Below are 20267 nucleotides of genomic sequence, written 5' to 3' on the forward strand. Positions count from 1 at the left end.
GTCCGAACAGGAATCCTGCCAAACCGTCAACTGTCCACACAGGGCTCAATTCCCTGCACCTGTACTTGGTTTCCCCAAGATAATCTCTGCCAAAAAGGTCAGATGACCAGCTGTAGGTAACAGAAAAATGCCTGCTAAAGGAATGGAAGGCAGGATACCCCCAGCAGTGCCACTGCCAGCCAAACTCCTATATGCATAGTCATGAATGTCACAGCCATGAATAACAGCAACAGTCCAATCTGAGTAGTTGTCGTTGGCCTCTTTATTTGCCGTCTCAAGGGAAGGAAGGAGAAGCTGAGAATCAGTCCCATGACACAAAGCCCTTTTGGTCCCACTGTCATCAAAGTAGATTCTAGTACTGCTCCCCCTATTCTGGATCCCCATTGCAATTTACCAGACCAGTTAAACCCCTCTCTACAGCTGATCCGACTCTTGTTCTCGTGACCAGTAACATAGCTCCAGTTCCAAAGGTAATGCCACATGAGATGGATAAAAAGACCATCTAAGTACTAGGAAGCCCAACAGTGTAACCAGTCCAGAAAATTGCCATGCAATAATCACTTCCACAGTCTTCATGGCTTTCGCTGCTGCCATGATCAGAGCATAAGTACCTAGGCCTGTGCTCAGCCCGATGTGATATTACCTCTGTATTGATAGAAGCAACATAAGTATCAGCAATATGTGGCTAAAGCATCTCTCTCTCTCACAGTTGTTTCATACCTGAATGAAAATTAGTAAGAAAAGCAAATTAAGCCTTACCCATCTGTGGCAGTCTGTAAGAAGATACAGACAGCTACTAACAACCTGTAAAAAAAACAGGCCTACAGCAAGAATAAAGTGCTGTTCTCAATTGATTCCAGTTGGCTAGACAGTGAGGAGACAGTGCAGACTTCATCAGAGTGCAACGCATGCTGAACGCGGAACAAGAGAGAGCTCAGTTTGCTGTTTTGAATGTTTCTGAAAAGGTTTTTCCTTGAAAAAAACGATTCTCTTTCCCAGGACACTGCCATACCATAAAGTCTGAAGAGCTGATGCTTGGTGAAGCAGCTAGCCTAGCTGCTAGCTATCAAGCTAGCCATGTTTCCTTGACAGTTTGAACACAGCCCGCTACCGTGGATAGTCCCAGACTTGTGGCTGTTTGAATCCCTGCTGTTTGTTGCTGTTTCCATCGGCCCTGCGAGCTGTGCTGGCTGGAATTGCGTGGAGTACCAGTGTTAGTCTACGTTACTACCATCATGCCGCCCAAAGTTAAAGAAGGTTGGAGTAATAGAGGGGACTGTGCTTCGCTATCACAGGTGAGTGATGTTTTAAATCAACAAAAATATGTCTACAAACAATTGTTACAGCAACAGGAAAATAGCTGTCACGTGTTGCTCGCCCTTGTTTCCCCCTAACTGGAGACCGGACCATTTTGTGTTTATTTATTTTGAGTTTGCAGAGATCTTTATTCTACATCTACTATATTTATTGGCATGCATTATTTTAGCCTGTGCTTTCCTTGGTTGTGTGTGTCTCCTAATTGTAGTGTCCTCCCATTTGGCTGGTCTCCATGGGGATCGGCACACCCCTAATTTACACACCTGAGCCTAATGCCCTCAACGAGCCATGTTCCCTGTACAAAAAGGTGCTCCCAGCTCACTTCAGCCCTTCTTCTGATGTTGAGAACAACCATTATTACCGAGAGCCATGCTGTCACCTAGAGGGGCGATGGAGGACAGAGCCGAATGAAGAGTGTTACGATGCACAAAGCCCAGACGGTCTTTCCTGAACTGAGTGAATGAAGATTAAGTGCTACAGAGAGAATGCTGGCCCCTCACCCCTGCTCTGGTCTTTGTGCCAGTGGCGAGGCAGCATGTACCAATGACGGAGTAATGTGACGGGCAATCTACCCCCTAAATATATATATATATATACAGGTGGACACCCAATGGATGGACAATGCACGGTGGCGGTGCCCATTTTTGTTCTACCTTAGCAGCAGCCAGGATTTAATTATAGGACTGAGTGTTTGTGTGGGCCGTTTGTGTGCTGAATTTTTGTAAAACCATGAGGCCTCAAGTAAAGCGAATCTGAACTCTTATTAAACATTGTCTGTGTGTTGACCTGGGATCGTACTTATCTTTGTCCAAATACTGCTGGGCTCAACTTACAAAATAATGGATGATCTGATCAGATAGGTCCAAGACCTAAGAACAGTTCAGAATTCTCCCAGGACGAGGTGCATGTCCTGAAAGAGACTTGCAGCAAGATGACATCAGCACCACTGTGAATCATTATTACAGACTTGTCTAGAGGGACAATCCAGGGGGAATAACACTGTTACCAGACTCTCCACAGGTCTGGAAAACCTGTAACCAGCCCAGGTGACAGACCCAGGCCACTAGTTGTCAGGTTCAAGGACAAGATGGTTGTTCTGGAGAGATGCAAGAAGTTGAGAGGAACCATCTTCCTCAATTCAGATGTGCAGAAAGAACTTATCCCAGCTATGAAAGTTGCCCGAGATCATGAGGACATTGCTTACAACTGCTACCTCATTGTCCACCTTCCCTCTCAAAAGCCTTGGAGGAGTGACAGCCAAACTTCTGGGTCAGTAGCTTCAGCACATCACACACACCAACTGACACCAAGTCCCTGATTGACTGACTCTATAAGCTCAACAATGTTTGTTTTTTTGGCGAGCTACCTAAGGGCTAAGAATAATCCATATTAATATATGTAGCTTTAGAAATAAGGTTAATGAAATCAATAACTTGCTAACATTGGATAACATTCACACAATGGCCATCTCTGAAACTTTCTTAATTCATTTTATATAGCAGAAGCAATACAAGGACATAACATATACAGGAAAGACAATAATTCTTATGGGGAGGTCTTGCTGTATATGTTAAGATACATATTCCTGTAATGCTTAGAGGACCTTCTGTTGAAGTGTTGTGGTTGCAAGTTCACCTGCCTCATCTAAAGCCTTTTGTTTTGGGGTGCTACTATAGGCTGTCAAGTGTTAAGTCAGTATTTGGACCAGTTCCCATTGGCTGTAGTGACCATAACATTGTGGCAATAACAAGAAAAGCCAAAGGGTGGGCCTAAAGTAATTTATAAGAGATTTTACAAAATGTCTTTGTTGAAGATGCAAATCATTAATGTTGGTCTAATGTGTATGAGGAAGGGAATCCAGATGCAGCACTGGGGGTATTTGTAAGCCAAGATAAATGACATAAACAAATGGAAAAATACTTTGGAGTACCTTAAATTATATCAAGGGCAGAAAACCCAATTTAAGCTCCAATGTTCATTGAAGTTGATGGTTCATTTATAACAAAACCTTCTGATATTGCCAATTATTTCAATGACTTTCAAGAGTAAAGTAGAAAAACTCAAGTGAAATGACAACATTGAAAAGTGAACCCTCATAATGAAAGGGAAGGATTGCTGTTTTGATTTTGGTCAAGTCCATGTGGGAGAGGTGGTAGGCTATTGTTATCATTAATAACAATCAGCCACCAGGAATAGACAACCTTGATGGGAAACTATAGAGAATGGTAGCAGACTGTATTGCCCCCCTCTCCCTATTTGCTGTATCTTTAACCAAAGCCAAAAGGAGTGTGTTTGTCCACAGTTGTGAAAGGAAGCTAAACTAATTCCAATGTCTAAAAGCTGCCCAATCAGTTTGCTGCCTGTTCTTAGTAAACTGATGAAGAGAATTGTATTATCAACTGGAGTACAAAATCGAAAAGCCCCAACAGTATCATTTTTGGCTTTAATAAAACAAAAAAGGAAATGAAAGTTTGGCTGCTGCCTGATGTCCCAGTCATCCATCCCTATGGAGCAAGATGGAAATGAAAGAGAGGAGATCCATCATGAATCCAGTACATCAAGGGAGTTTAATTATGCTAGTATTATAAATTGATAGTCAGTAATGGAGTTAATCGGTTCCTGTCTGTCCTCACCGCTCTCTCGCGTTCCTTTGACTTAAACTTTATGGCCAATGTTAGCAGGGCTCAAGACTAACCTTTTTCATCACCATCCCAATGTTTTTTTTTATATGCCATATTGGGTCTACCCTAGAACCTATAGGTCATTCATAGTGATTTAATGTTAATTATCCTACAGTATAGCTGTCAAACATAACTGGCGTTTAACCGATATTTATGTAATTAAAAGTCTGTTTGGCTATATTTTCTGTTGCCTCCATGTCAGCATCGGTGTGGACATGAGGCTGTAGCCAATACACAACCTAGGCTGCACTATTACATTTAGGCTAATTATTTATATACGCTACATTTATGCTAAAGATGCTCTTTTTTGAGGCATTTTTGGGGGGAATTTCTGGCTCAGTTGACAGCCCATTTAGGCCTGTCTATTTCAGTAGTAATCTACTCTTAAGGGTCAAAAATGACCCGCCACTTTGTTTAACATTAGAGAGAACCCCATAAATGATCTTGAATCAGTTATAGAACCCATTGCCCTTTATGGTTGTGAAGTCAAGGGTCCACTCACCAACCAAGAATTCACAAACACTAAATTGAGACGGCATGCAGAAATCTGCAAAAACATCCTCCCTGTACAACGTAAAACACCAAATAATGCACACAGAGCAGAATTATGTCGATACCCACTAATGATCCAAATCCAGAAAAGAGCTGTTAAATTCTACAACCACCTAAAATGAAGTGATTCCCAAACCTTTAATAACAAAGCCATGACCTACAGAGAGATTAACTTAGAGAAGAATCCCCTAAGAAAGCTGGTCCTGGAGCTCTGTTCACAAACACAAACAGACCCCACAGAGCACCAGGACAGCAACAGAAACACATTTAGACCCAACCAAATCATGAGAAAACAAAAATATACATACTTGACAAATTGGAAGGAATTTACAAAAAGACAGCGCAAACTGGAATGCTATTTGGCCCTAAATAGAGAGAGAATAGAGCAGAATACCTGACCACTGTGACTGACCCAAAATGAAGGAAAGCTTTGACTATATACATGCTCAGTGAGCATAGCCTTGCTATTGAGAGAGGCCGCCGTAGGCAGACAAGGCTCTCAAGAGAAGACAGGCTATGTGCACACAAAATGAGGTGGAAACTAAGCTGCCCTTCCAAACCTCCTGCCAAATGTATGACCATATCAGAGACTCATATTTCCCTCAGATTACAAAGACCCACAAAGAATTTGAAAACAAATCCAATTTTGATAAACTCCCAAATGTATTGGGTGAAATACCACAGTTTGCCATCACAGCAGCAAGATTTGTGACCTGTTGCCAAAAGAAAAGGGCAACCAGTGAAGAAAGAACACCATTGTAAATACAACCCATATTTACATTATGTTTATTTATTTTCCCTTTTGTACTGTAACTATTTGCACATCGTTATAACTGTGCATAGCCATACTATGATATTTGAAATGTCTCTGTTCTTCTGATACTTTTGTGAGTGTAATGTTTACTGTTAATATTTTATTTATTTCACTTTTGCTTTATCTACTGTATTTCACTTGCTTTGGAAATGTAAAAATGTGTTTCCCATGCCAATAAAGCCCATTGAATTATATGGTGTGATTAGAATCACTCATGTTTCAGTCATGATCCTGCAAAAAATGTGTGAAGCAGCATTCTTAGTTCAATTGCTGTGTGCTGCTAAACTAGTAGCCAGCAATCCCTCCACCTCTGGTTACCATGTGACAGAGATAAGTCACATGACCAAGGCTCTGCGTACAGGAAATAGAGACCAGCAAGAGAAAATAGAAAGAAAGTAGCGACAGTGAGGAATTTGCACCAATAAAGTGGGTTTACTGACTGCAAAAGTGAAACGTTGAGCAGGTATAGTACCCCAATTTAGTTTTGTAATATCATTTGTAATACAACATTATTGAAAAAGGACTTATTTCCTTTTACTGCTTCTATTGTTGTTGATCTGGTTCTTGATTGACCAGAATCTTGCAGGCTTCATAATCTGTTATTATGGTATGTAATAAACAACCCATGTGCAGACTCAGGGCAAAGTGCTTTCTGGCTAAACAGTTTTTTCACTTTCCCAGTTAACCAAGATCAGCATTATAGACACCAAGATCAGTATTGTAGACACCACAAATATGATCCGTGCATCAAATCTGGGTGGTGCTTTCAGTTTATCTTTGCTGGGCAATACAATTTGTTGTTTGTTTTGCAGAGTTTGTTCTGCGACCTAAATATAAACATCTAGGATAAACCTTACAGTTGCTTTGCATATCACTATTTCTCCTCAGAGATGAAGCTGTTGCCAGTGATTTCCCTCCTGGCATTAACCTCAGCTACCTCTGCTTTGGACAATGGTTTGATGAGGACCCCACCCATGGGATGGATGTCCTGGGAGCGTTTTCGCTGTAATATCGACTGTGAGAATGATCCCAAGAACTGCATCAGGTACATAATGGTAGACATATTTATGTGCAGTTTTACAGACTGACTCTGCAGTCACTCCTATTGTAGAGCTATTAACCTCATCCCCAGGCTAATTGCAACCGCATATCAGGTAGCTTCCCTGTATACAGATTAAGATTAGTCTTGGACTAATAAGCACTTTCAATCGAGAATCTCTTTTGAACATCATTTTTTGTCTATAACTAGGCTTAATCTGTGTCCGATAAACTGGCCAATAGAGTATAACTCGACAGATAGTGACCAAGTTGGTAGACGAGACTATTTAGGTGTATATAGGCCTGGGTTACTTGTAGATTAATTTTCTTCTCATAGTGACTGATATTAATAGGATGCTGGACATTTTACATCAAATAATATAATGGCATGAATATGAATAAATTAATATCTCCCTACAGTGAGAATCTCTTCAGAGACATGGCAGACAGACTGGCTGAGGATGGGTGGAAAGAGATGGGATATGATCATGTCATGATAGATGACTGTTGGTCCTCCATGCTCCGGGATAAAGATGGACGGCTGCAGCCCGACCCACAAAGGTTAGCCTCTCTCTGACCCTTCTCCTAACTCTCTGCATCTTTGACTTTCTTCCTTATTTCCTGGCCTTCTACCTCTTCCTTACCCTCTCCATCTTTGCAGTTCCTCTTCTTCCCATTCAACCTTAATTAAAGACTGTAAATCTGGTGTACTGTAACTGTGCTGCTTGTAATGAATACCTTAGCATGGGTTAATAAAGTATATTGACTTGAGTTTAAGGTCTTATCTACTACAACATTATAAAAGGACAATATTAGGTATGAGACCCAAGACTTCACTGCCATCTCTCTAACCCCAGGTTCCCTGGGGGCATTGCCAAGCTGGCGAGGTACCTCCATGACCGCGGCCTGAAGCTGGGCATCTATGGGGACCTGGGCACACACACCTGTGGAGGGTACCCTGGCACCACGCTGGACAAGATTGATACTGATGCCCAGACGTTCGCTAGTTGGGGTGTGGACTTCCTGAAGTTGGATGGCTGTTACTCCAATGAAGAGGAGCAACAGAAGGGTGAGTGAATCTTGAGGGGGAACTGTAACTGTACATTGGGAGTTACTATATAGAGTGTATCACCATTGGTGGTCCTTTGGGTAGACTGGCATGGTAGTATTTAAAGAGATGGGTGCAAGAGAGGGTAGAGGGAAATAGACTCAGAGGGGGATAGTGTGGATTTCTATTGACGCGTACTATGTTCTTCTGTCATACAGGTTACCCTCTCATGTCCAAGGCTTTGAATGCAACAGGCCGTCCAATTGGCTACTCCTGTAGTTGGCCAGCCTATCGGGGTGGACTCCCTCCCAGTGTATGTTTCATTATGCTACCGGTGACACAATAACAGAAATAAGGGACCACGCATGCCCCCTGGCGACGGGTTTGAGCCCTGGCTCGGCGGATTGTCTGTCCTCTTCCTCTCTGTCTCCCTAGCCTTTGGTTCCTACTGTGCTGTCATGAAAATAATAAAATACAGAAGGAGATCAAAACAAAAATAAGGGTTAGTGAATGTGTTGCAAAGATTTTTAGTTTTACAATAACAATTATGTCTTGGAGGAAAAGGTAATGGATGACCCTTCTCTTTGAATAATGCTTCATTCATTGTCATATTTTCACTGATTATATTCGGGTTTTTTTCTCGCATGAGCTACTTTTGCATAGTTACAGGTATTCCGTGACAGCACTGCTGTAGTTAAATGAGAAACTGTTGCTCCTTCACGTTTGATCCATCACTCAGATCATTCTTGATCAGAGGTGTTTGATGATTGTTTTTTTCCCCCTGAAGAATCAGGATGTCTTCCAAAGACAGGCAGGCAACAGTATCAAATCTAATATCTTCATAACATTTGTACCCTTTTGGAAACTAATCAAGGTGTATGTAAATACATTTGTATTGCTCACAAACACTCATACAGTCCATATCTCTTTTGTTCTTCAGGTGAATTACACTCTGCTGGGGGAAATCTGTAACCTGTGGCGTAACTATGATGACATTCAGGACTCGTGGGACAGTGTACAAGACATTACAGACTGGTTCTTTGACAACCAGGAGATACTGCAGCCTGAAGCCGGCCCTGGACGCTGGAACGATCCTGACATGGTCTGTCTGCTATCTTTCCTATGTCCGACCATTGTCTGTCCCTTACTTACACCAATCCCTCTGTCCTTCTTTCTGTGCTCTCCTCTCTGTTCATGTCTAATACTGTACTCTCCTCAGAATTGAATTGGTAGGGTTTTCACCCTATTTCACATTTACTTTGGTCTGTATCTTACATTTATTGAAGCCTGTATACATTACTTGCTGAGTGTCGTGGTATTGCTACGTGTCACTCTTACCCTGTCCACCTCTCTTGTCAATATTCACCTTGTTCCTGCATTTGGAAGGGACTAGGAGTCACTCTCGCTCACATTGTTTTATTTATTTAATATGTTATTTGTTCCACCATCAGTATTGTTTTACAAGTCATTAACCTTACATATTTATAATTTTTCTCTCCCAGCTGATCATAGGAAACTTTGGCCTCAGTGTGGACCAATCACGCTCTCAGATGGCTCTTTGGGCGATCATGGCTGCACCTCTCATTATGTCCAACAACCTTCGAACCCTAAGCAGTGAGGCCAGGGCCATCCTGCAGAACGGTGCCGCCATCGCCATCAACCAGGACCCGATGGGCGTCCAGGGAAGACGCTTGCTACAGGTGACCCTCAATGACAAAATTACACATTAGTTTATGATTCCGGCAGTATGAAATTCACTTCATTCAGACAGTTGGGAGACAGGCAAGTAGGAGAACAGTAGGAAGTGGATTGAACCCTGGTCTCCAATTGGGAGTGGAGTATGTGACTGACAGGGAGCATTACTACTAGACCACGGTCTCTGCACCAAATTCACTGTTTACTCTCCTTTTCTTTGTCTGTATGTCACTCTCTTTTTTTCAGGAGAGGAGTCAGATTGAAGTGTACTGGCGGCCCCTCTCCCAGTCAGCCAGTGCTCTGGTGTTCCTCAGCCGTCGCCAGGACATGCCCTATCGCTACCACACCTCCCTGGCCAAGTTAAACTACACAGCAGGCAGCTACGAGGTGTGCTCCTCTTTCCTGGTTCCATTCCTAGTTCTCTCCAACCACTTTGTAGCGCATGATGACTCTATTTCCTCCAGCGTATGATGACTGTATTCTATTCCTGTTGAGGGAAGTGGAAGTTTGAGCTGTGTTTTTGTAAGTGACACAGTATTGTACCTCTTAATTTGTACTCTTCTATATCTTTCAGGCTTATGACGTATTCACTGGGAAAACATTGAGTGGACTGTCTGCCGCCACAGAGTTCACCGTCTCCATCAACCCCTCAGGAGTCGTCATGTGGTACGTCTATCCCAAAATGCACTACGAGCATCCGCAGGATGATGGTAGATACCCCTACTTCCGACAGAAATACAGGATGTCCTCCTCGCTCCGCTTCCACAAGCCGAGGGTTGTGCCTCCTAGTCTGCTCTGAGGGGACGTGAAGTAAGCAAGCAGGAGGGCGAATCTGTTGTTTTAAGAAGTCCTCCATAAATCCAGATCCAATCAAAGATATTTGAATCAGGAAGAATATGGATATTTTTTTTGCGCTGTTGTGTTTTAACCCATATGTAATCTTGGCAACCCAGAACTTAAATCGTGCGCCAGCTACTTGGCTAAGGTCTTGGGGTAGCCGAAAGAGAAAAGATACTAGAACCAGTGGCGGAAACAGGTCGGCAGCTTCATCACCGTCTCTGTCTGCAACATTTTATGTTATGTGTGTCTGCCCACGAGAGATTAAACCATGTGTAATGTTTGAACATTTATAAAAAGTAGATTTTGTATTTTGTTGTGTGACTTTATTCTAACGGGAAGGAGCGGTTCATATCTTGCCTATGTTTAAAAAAAATAATAATAATAAAAAAGTGGTGCAATAAGGTGCAGAATTGAGACTGCATAGAGTAAGAAGATGAACAAAACATGCCATTTAAGACTTCAATGTTTGCACTTTCAGTCATGCAATAGTGCATATGGTTTGGATCTGTGTCAAAAGAGGAAGTGTGCCCATAGCAGTTATTCCCCCTTTCCACCACTGAGTGGCAGTGTAGACAGATGTCCACAACAACCATTAGTGGGTTTCCTTCACCCTTGAAACACCAGCATGGCTATATCACAGTAGATTAGGTTGCACAAGGAAATTAGATGTTGTGCTCCAGATTAGGCCAGGCATGTTTATTTGGTGATGGGATAAACTGCTGGTGATGTGTCAGTATGGAGAGATGAGATTGCTTCCCAGTCAATGCCGGTCTGATAGGGCTTCTGGATAAGCGATACGGTGTGTCTTGTTGTTGGTATAACCTCTAGGTAGGTATGCCTTATGTCAGTTCTGTGAAGGTGGCACACATGCACACACACACATCTGCCCAGTACAGCCAGAAGAGGAAGGGCCACCCCTCTGAGATGGGTTTGATTAAACATGATCAAATCTGCACATCAAATCACGTGAACATATGCACATGTTATACAAGTGACACCAATTAACTTATCTATACCTCTGAGGCTCTCACACAAAGACATGTTATACCAAAACATCACACATCCTTACTCATCTCCAGTCCACATACAAAAACAGTTTAGCCTGTTCCTCTCTCTTCCAAATGGTCCTCTTCTTTCCTTCCTCTGGCCTCCCTCTGTTTCGGCGAACGTGTAAGGAGGGACCATCAAGGCTGGCAGGAGTCCTGACATCCTCTCCTGGTACAGAGCATCTCTGTCCACAGTGCTTTGTCCGTGTATTTCTGTGTATGTTATTTTCCATGTGCCCATACAGTAAGCAGAACAAAATGTTTCACTGTGGGTGCATGAGTGTGTCTCATGCCATGTCGTTATGTTCCACTCTGTCTATATGACACTGAAATTAGCAGGTTTATGTGTTGGCTGTGCTACACTGCAGTCCAAATCTCAGATAGGGCCTTCAAACTGTCCTCCATACATTATCACAGACGTTATCCTAAATTCTAGAGGCAAGCCGTGTTTTTGGGCAGTAATAAGCAATTTAACCACTTCACCCATACCCTAACTAAGCCTGAACCTAGCCGTAACCTTAATCCTAATTTGTAACAGAATTCTTGTGCCTCATTTTTTTGTTAATTTCAGTAACTTCCAGGTCTGCAATAATGGTGAACGGGAGAGGTGGCAGGAGGAAGAGGCAAACTAGCCAACCAGAGCTCAGATCTTAGCATGTTGTGGCAAGTTTGTAGGTCTACTCTATGTTTTACCTCCATATTTTCCTCGATTTACCCTCCATTCCTCCACAGAAATCCTCCTGAACTCTTATACAGTCCTCCATACATTACCACAGAAATCCTCCTGAACTCTTATACTGTCCTCCATACATTACCACAGAAATCCTCCTGAACTCTTATACTGTCCTCCATACATTACCACAGAAATCCTCCTGAACTCTTATACTGTCCTCCATACATTACCACAGAAATCCTCCTGAACTTGGAAGAAAGTCACAACAGCCAGGTCACACAGCAGATGCCTCCCAGTAGGACATCGTCTCCCGCATCCCCAGTGCCCCACGCATCCCCAGTGCTCAGCCCGGTCTTTATTGTGTCGTAAAACAGGAAGCATGCGGTGCCCATGTCTCATAGAGGATGTCACATAGGTGTTCCTATGCAGCCCTGTGATGTGGGCTCTATGGATGCTCAGTTCTCATATACAGTTATCAGCCTGTCGCACAGCAGTATTAGATCTTTGAGGGCCTTGTGGACATGAATTAAAACCACAAAGAAGGAGAACTCTAAATTGCGTCATCCAGTGGTCACGTGGCCAACAAAATGGGCTCACGTACAAGAGACACATGCAACAATTACAGTGCTGCATTCACAAGCTTTTGGATTCAGAATTAGATCATGTGTTTTGCTGATATAGGATGGAAAGAGTGAGCATAATATGCGGTAGGGGACTATGTGAACTGCTTTGTTTTGGAGAAATGGGCTGGTCCCTCCTGCTCCATCTATGACAGCGAACAGATGAAGGGGCCGATTGTCATTCTGTTGCGGAACCCATCGGAGCTTGGCAAGGGCAGCTGCTCCACAAACTCTGTGGTCGACTTTGACTTTGAGGTACCCATTGTATTTGGTGTCATCTGTTCATCTGAGTTCAATGTTTCCGAAATGCTGTATTGTAAATGTCATCAAGGGAAGCAATGATACACCATACACACATACACATGCTCAGCCATGCACGCACGCACGCACGCACGCGCACACACACACACACACACACACACACACACACACACACACACACACACACACACACACACACACACACACACACACACACACAATGACACTGGTGATGTTTGTCATGTGTCTGATTAGGGCTCATGTGGGAATCAAACCGCTCCGCACTCTTCCGATGTCCGGAATCTCGTCTCAGAAATCCAACACTTGCCCCATTGTTACCCTGTCTCATTAGGCTAGTGTAGAGAGAGAGAGAGAATTGTGGCGAGCGAGACAGGCTGGTATTGAGAAATGTATCCCTGACTGTACTCACGTAGACACTGTCTCTCTTTCTTCCTCTGACTCTCTCTCTCTCCTCTCTATTTCTCTCTTACTCTTTCTCCCACTTTCTCTCTCACTCCCTCCACCATCCTCACCTGTTGCATTGCTGTGAGGAGACGGCTTTATCCTGCCTCCCTCACACTGCTTCTTTTGAAGAAAAGCCTCTCTTTCTTTCCTCTGTCTGTTTCATCCTCAGGGAGCTGCAGGTGGATGAAATAGGCCATGCCCGTTAAGAGAGGAGTGGTTGAAAAGTGAGAGTGACTGATAGAGCTGGAGCAGCTCACAGTCACATCACAATGATGGCTGACATGGTGGAAAAGATATACAAAAATAGCCCGCTATCCCAACCTCCATTTTCTAGCCACAACACAGCACCTGATGTAAACACCCACATCATAGCACCTACAATCACAGACGAGTCATTTTGCACTTTTCAAATATAGCCTAGTCTTCCAAAGCAGCTGAGTCAGACTAGAAACCACATATATAATTTGAAGAGAGATGAGCCAGTCTAGTTGTCTCCTCACATCTCCACCCCATCTTCTTGTCCGGCTGCTTCTTCCCACAGATATCTGACACCTCGGCGGTTCTCTGCCCTATTGTGGCGTCCTGGCCTGCTTTTATGTATGGCCTCTGAAGTGAAGTCATCTGTTCAAATAAACCTGGAGACTGTTCTGCAAATAGGATTCAGGTGTTTCTTAAACGTTCTGTTTTTTTTAAATGGAATTCGTACAGGCTGCTAGGTAAACCTGCTGCTGTTTAAGCTGGGGTCACTGAAAAGGGGTGCGTGGGTGTGTTTATGTGTGCCCCGTGTGTACCTGTGAGTGTGTGTGCATGTGCTACATGACAGCCTTAAGTAGTTTAGAAGAGTGGGTGCTTTCTATAAGGGAATTTTCCCTAGGGGAAATAAAAATGCCAGGGTAGAGCGCATCCCTAAAACCCCAAAGCATTCAAATGTATAATCTCTTGTAGCTTGACCCCACTGCTCTTCTACCCTGTTTCCTCTTGGCCTACATTCAAGTTTAATATAAGCCAAAGACAATAATCTGTACAGCGCTCTCTATTGTGAATTAAACTTCTCCTCTCACGTGGTTTACAATATTTCTGAAGATTTATTTTACTAGGCAAGTCAGTTAAGAACAAATTCTTATTTTCAATGACGGCCTAGGAACAGTGGGTTAACTGCCTGTTTAGTAGCAGAACTAACATATTTGTACCCTGGCAGCTCGGGGATTACAAACTTGCAACCTTTACGGTTACTAGTCCAACGCTCTAACCACTAGGCTACCCTCCCACCCCGCAAGATGCTGGGCTAAGACCTGCATGGAACCAAATTCCACAGATTACATACATGAGGGAAAAGGTCTTCCAACTGTGTGATCTCAAGTTATTTTTCTGAAGAGATCCATAGAGCATATCCAATTGAAAACCCAGGTCAGTGCATGTATCCTTTGAGGTTGTAGTACAGAGAACGTCCTATAGGGCGCAGTGTTGCTTGGTCAACGGGAAGTTGGAAAAGCAAAATCGATGAGGAGACTAGACCCAAACCCAGGTGCCTTTTATGAGAAGGACATTGTGTTAGTGCAATGCTATTTGTTTTAGTGCAGCTATTTGTTTTAGTGCTCATGCATTGTATGGCTGCTCTAATGCTTTCTGCCTCTGTGTGCGCTTTGGGCTTGAATACTGATTACTGGATCACTGTATTCTGATCCCAAAACTTCTCGCGGGAGATTAACCTGGGTGATCTTCGCATCGGCACTAATCCAGCCCATCATTATGACTTACTGCCCATAATACGGCCTCCGCACCTTCCATCCCCTCTGCTCTCTCACCCCACTGACCACTGTCTGAGGGCAGGGTAGGGATGTGCCAGGGATGGGGCCATGGGTCACACTCACTATGAAAAAATAGTACCAGCAAGATGAAAGAATCTCACGCTTGCTTTCCTAGAACCCAGTGTTGTGGGGCTGACATACAACTAACATACAGTTTCACGTAGGCTTACATGGGATCTAATACTGACCCCACTGCTCTTCTACACTGTTTCCCCTCATATCTGTCTCCTCTTGGCCTACATTCAAGTCTATCCCTGTCAATAAAACAATACAAATACCTAAGGAGAGTAGATTTCCACTACCACTCTCCTTTAAAATAAAAAGTTGACAGAAGCTGTTCTTGTGGCCTGGTTGTTGGCATTTACACTGTCGTGTTTAGATATTGACGTCACACTGGAGGTGTTGTGGAATTTCTGGTTCCTATTTTGTGACAAATGCTTGCCAAGACTCCGGGTCCCTCACCATTATGACCAGGCCTGGTGGCACTGGTGCCACCCTGTCCTGGCACTAGAGCCACTGCAAATGGGATCCAGTGACGCAGATTGACACTCTGGACCCGACTGCCGGCACGTACAACCAAACCAACTAACAACCTTAAATGAACCATTATATAACCAATTGCAACACACAATACAGTCCTCCCGCTTAGGTGGACCCAACTCAATCACACAGCCACAATAAATACCATGTAATAACTCCATTACATTTAACCTCTGGTGAAGCAGGACGTCACTCTGTGGGTGGCCTGGATATCATTGAGCTGCTGGCAGTGGCAGTGATTAGAGGAAGTAGTTGATCATATACACATCAGCATACAGTCTAGTAAGTGTTCTCTGTTTTTATGAATGGGTCTCTGGGTTTGCCCAGCAGTGGCTGCTCTTGACCTGTGAGGACAGGCTTGGTTAACCCTCGCACCACTCCACCCCACCCACCCCCCTCTTTTTCACACCCCAGCCAATCCTAATCCCTGGGCTTGTGCCCAGGCGTATACATGGCCGGCTGCACGTTGCAGCAGCTTAAGTCCCTTGGTGGCAGAGGGCCAGCCTGTCAGCTGCCTTCTGGCAGGAGAGAGTAGGTCAAAGTCAGAGCCACCTGCCAGTAACCAGCTCAGAGAGCAGCAGGCTAGAAAATCAAACCACACAGAACCTGCTTGGTAACCCTAGCCTAGAGCATGCTAACAAAGCAGGGCATACAGTAGCATGCTAGCAAAGTAACATAGCACATGCCAGCAAAGCAGCATCATGTAGATCAGGCGGCATAGAGTGCACTAGGCAAACATGTCCACATTGGCACGATGTGGGTCCAATGTGGGCTGAAATATTGGCCCATGTAGGCTGCAAACATTGGTTGTTGCTATCCTACATATATTGTTTTACATAATATGTACGTATTTATAGTACATTTGGAATGTATTCATACCCCTAGACTTCTTTATCATATCTCCTCCCCTTCAATCACTGTAGATAATGTGGATTTAACTGGTGACATCAATAAGGGATCATGGTTTTCACCTGATTCACCTGGTCAGTCTATGTCATGGGAAAGAGCAGGTGTCCTTAATGTTCTGTACACTCAGTGTATATACATTGCATTCGGGAAGTATTCAGACCCCTTTACTTTTTCCACATTTTGTTATGCTACAGCCTTATTCTAAAATTAATTCAATATTTTATTCTCAACAATCTACACACAATACCCCATAATGATGAAGTAAAACAGTTTTCTGGAAATGTTTGCAAATTTATTAAAAATAAAAAACAGAAATACCTTATACCTTATACAGATATACCTTATATACATACCTTTGCTATGAGACTCGAAATTGAGCTCAGGTGCATCCTGTTTCCATCGTTAATCCTTGAGATGTTTCTACAACTTAATTGGAGTCCACCTGTGGTAAATTCAATTGATTGGGCATGATTTGGAAAGACACACACCTGTCGATATAAGGTCCCACAGTTGACAGTGCATTCAGAACAAAAACCAAGCCATGAGGTCGAAGGAATTGTCTGTAGATCTCCGGGACAGGATTGTGTCGAGGCACAGATCTGGCGAAGGGTACCAAAAAATGTCTTCAGCATTGAAGGTCCCCAAGAACACAGTGGCCTCCATCATTCTTAAATGGAATAAGTTTGGAACCACCAAGACTCCGCCAAGATTCCTACAGCTGGCCACCCGGCCAAACTGAGCAATCGGGGGAGAAGGGCCTTGGTCAGGGAGGTGACCAAGAATCCGATGGTCACTCTGACAGAGCTCCAGGGGTCCTCTTTGGAGATGGGAAAACTTTCCAGAAGGACAACCATCTCTGCAGCACTCCACCAATCAGGCCTTTATGGTAGAGTGGCCAAACAGAAGCCACTCCTCAGTAAATGGCGCATGATAGCCCGTTTGGAATTTGCCAAAAGGCACCTAAATTTTATGGTCTGATGAAACCAAGATTGAAATCTTTGGCCTGAGTGCCAAGCATCACGTCTGGAGGAAACCTGGCACCATCCCTATGGTGAAGCATGGTGGTGGCAGCATGCCGTGGGGATGTTTTTCAGCGGCAGGGACTGGGAGACTAGTCAGGATCAAGGGAAAGATGAACGGAGCAAAGTACAGAGAGAATTTGATGGAAACCTGCTCCAGAGCGCACAAAAACCGGGACTGGGGTGAACGTTCGTTGATGTGGGCTGGCCTTGTTTGGCTGGTGTGGGCTAGCAAATCAAAATCAAATCAAATGTATTTATATAGCCCTTCATACATTAGCTGATATCTCAAAGTGCTGTACAGAAACCCAGCCTAAAACCCCAAACAGCAAGCAATGCAGGTGTAGAAGCACGGTGGCTAGGAAAAACTCCCTAGAAAGGCCTAGGAAGAAATCTAGAGAGGAACCCGGCTATGTGGGATGGCCAGTCCTCTTCTGGCTGTGCCGGGTGGAGATTATAACAGAACATGGCCAAGATGTTCAAATGTTCATAAATTACCTGCATGGTCAAATAATCATAATCACAGGCAGAACAGTTGAAACTGGAGCAGCAGCACGGCCAGGTGGACTGGGGAGAGCAAGGAGTCATCATGCCAGGTAGTCCTGAGGCATGGTCCTAGGGCTCAGGTCCTCCGAGAGAGAGAAAGAAAGAGAGAAAGAGAGAATTAGAGAGAGCATACTTAAATTCACACAGGACACCAGAAAGGACAGGAGAAGTACTCCAGATATAACAAACTGACCCTGGTCCCCCGACACATAAACTACTGCAGCATAAATACTGGAGGCTGAGACAGGAGGGGTCAGGAGACACTGTGGCCCCATCCGATGATACCCCCGGACAGGGCCAAACAGGAAGGATATAACCCCACCCACTTTGCCAAAGCACAGCCCCCACACCACTAGAGGGATATCTTCAACCACCAACTTACCATCCTGAGACAAGGCCGAGTATAGCCCACAAAGATCTCCGCCACAGCACAACCCAAGGGGGGGCGCCAACCCAGACAGGAAGATCACATCAGTGTCTCAACCCACTCAAGTGACGCACCCCTCCTAGGGACGGCATGAAAGAGCACCAGTAAGCCAGTTACTCAGCCCCTGTAATAGGGTTAGAGGCAGAGAATCTAAGTGGAAAGAGGGGAACCGGCCAGGCAGAGACAGCAAGGGCAGTTCGTTGCTCCAGAGCCTTTCCGTTCACCTTCACACTCCTGGGCCAGACTACACTCAATATGACCCACTGAAGATATGAGTCTTCAGTAAAGACTTAAAGGTTGAGACCGAGTTTGCGTCTCTCACATGGGTAGGCAGACCATTCCATAACAATGGAGCTCTATAGGAGAAAGCCCTGCCTCCAGCTGTTTGCTTAGAAATTCTAGGGACAATTAGGAGGCCTGGGTCTTGTGACCGTAGCGTACGTGTAGGTATGTACGGCAGGACCAAATCAGAGAGATAGGTAGGAGCAAGCCCATGTAATGCTTTGTAGGTTAGCAGTAAAACCTTGAAATCAGCCCTTGCCTTGACAGGAAGCCAGTGTAGGGAGGCTAGCACTGGAGTAATATGATCAAATTTTTGGGTTCTAGTCAGGATTCTAGCAGCCGTATTTAGCACTAACTGAAATTAATTTAGTGCTTTATCCGGGTAGCCGGAAAGTAGAGCATTGCAGTAGTCTAACCTAGAAGTAACAAAAGCATGGATTAGCCTGTGTTGGGCTGGTGTAGGCTAGCCCATGTTGGCCTGATGGGGGATTGGTGTGGGCTAACCCATGTCGGGCGGGTATGGGATTGTTGTGATCGTAGGAGCCCACTGTTGGGCAAATGTGGGATTGCTGTGGGCTAGCCCATGCCCACCATGTACTCCTGTGAGCCTACAAAGTAAATTAATGAATGGTTGAATGTTTGAATGGTGAAATGCTGCAATTGCTTCCACTTCTTTAGATCCAATCGTTATTTTGTCACGTCATCCCTAAGAGCATAATAATGGGTTGGCCAGCCCCCACCATGCCCACTCACAAAGGGCCAATGGGGTTATGTTTGCTGGGTGGCCTATACTAGCAAAGCAGCATAGATCACAATAGCAATGCAGCATAGAGCAAGGTAACAAGCAGTGCACATTTTAGTTTTGTCTCTTATCTGGTTATTATTATGCTCTTAGGAATGACATGACAAAATAACGATTGGATCTAAAGAAGTGGAAGTAATTGCAGCATTTCACCATTCAAACATTCAACCATTCATAAAATGACTTTGTAGGCTCACAGGAGTACATGCAGTACGTTGATATGGTGCTCGGAAGTTAAAGTACAGCTATGGAACAGACCTTGAAGTTACTGTATTATGTCATCCACCGTCAGACTGAGACTGGGACCTCAGGTTCCAGCTGGCAATGAAGGAAGGGTGTGGACATGAAGGGCTGATAGTTGCGGCTTCGAGGTTTCACACTGAATTACCATGACCAGGAAGTAAGGTGATGTGACACAATAAGGAATCAGAAAGAACTGGAGCAAAAAATAATTTTGATGATGACCAGACAATCAGATTGTACACTTATGGTTTCTGGGCTAGTGTGTCCTAGGTCAGAGTAGTGGGCGTACTTTTGTGTACAGAGTCCGGGGGTAGACTTTTGGGGAGAGGGGGTGCGAGGCCTATTAGTCCAGAGGACGTGCAGTGCTGCACTGCTGCCACCCGCAATATTGTACGCTTCATGCTCCACCTAGCTTCAATACCACAATCATCCCCTTGTTTAGTAGAAATGTTCAGTGGTCAGCTTCTACGGGGGCTTTCCTATATACCAACTGCGTGTATAAAACCATTTTTTTTTACCTTATCAATCACTTCATACTTTGCAATGCTTCGCAAATACATTGTAGGTACAGTACCAGTCAAAAGTTCGGACACACATACTCATTCAAGAGTTTTTCGTTACTTTGACTATTTTCTACATTG

At 44.2% G+C, this 20267-nt stretch overlaps 1 protein-coding gene across 1 annotated transcript; it reads left to right on the forward strand.

Moving 5' to 3' along the window:
• The first annotated feature begins 5672 nt into the window (after positions 1-5672).
• LOC110490166 (alpha-N-acetylgalactosaminidase) lies at positions 5673-10291 on the forward strand. Its single transcript, XM_021563389.2, has 9 exons — positions 5673-5827; positions 6253-6409; positions 6823-6963; positions 7260-7471; positions 7669-7763; positions 8391-8552; positions 8953-9150; positions 9392-9532; positions 9720-10291. The coding sequence occupies exons 2-9, from the start codon at positions 6255-6257 to the stop codon at positions 9942-9944; spliced, it is 1329 nt and encodes a 442-aa protein (XP_021419064.1). The 5' UTR covers positions 5673-5827; positions 6253-6254; the 3' UTR covers positions 9945-10291.
• The last annotated feature ends 9976 nt before the right edge of the window (positions 10292-20267 follow it).

Source organism: Oncorhynchus mykiss, chromosome 2 (assembly GCF_013265735.2).
Source record: "Oncorhynchus mykiss isolate Arlee chromosome 2, USDA_OmykA_1.1, whole genome shotgun sequence".
NCBI lineage: Eukaryota > Metazoa > Chordata > Actinopteri > Salmoniformes > Salmonidae > Oncorhynchus > Oncorhynchus mykiss.

Bases quoted from the DNA above. Each gene is read 5' to 3' on its own strand.
- LOC110490166 (XM_021563389.2), top strand. From the start codon at position 6,255: ATGAAGCTGTTGCCAGTGATTTCCCTCCTGGCATTAACCTCAGCTACC. The intron at 6,410-6,822 runs GTACATAATGGT...ATCTCCCTACAG, and splicing joins GATCCCAAGAACTGCATCAG to TGAGAATCTCTTCAGAGACA. The intron at 6,964-7,259 runs GTTAGCCTCTCT...CTCTAACCCCAG, and splicing joins CTGCAGCCCGACCCACAAAG to GTTCCCTGGGGGCATTGCCA.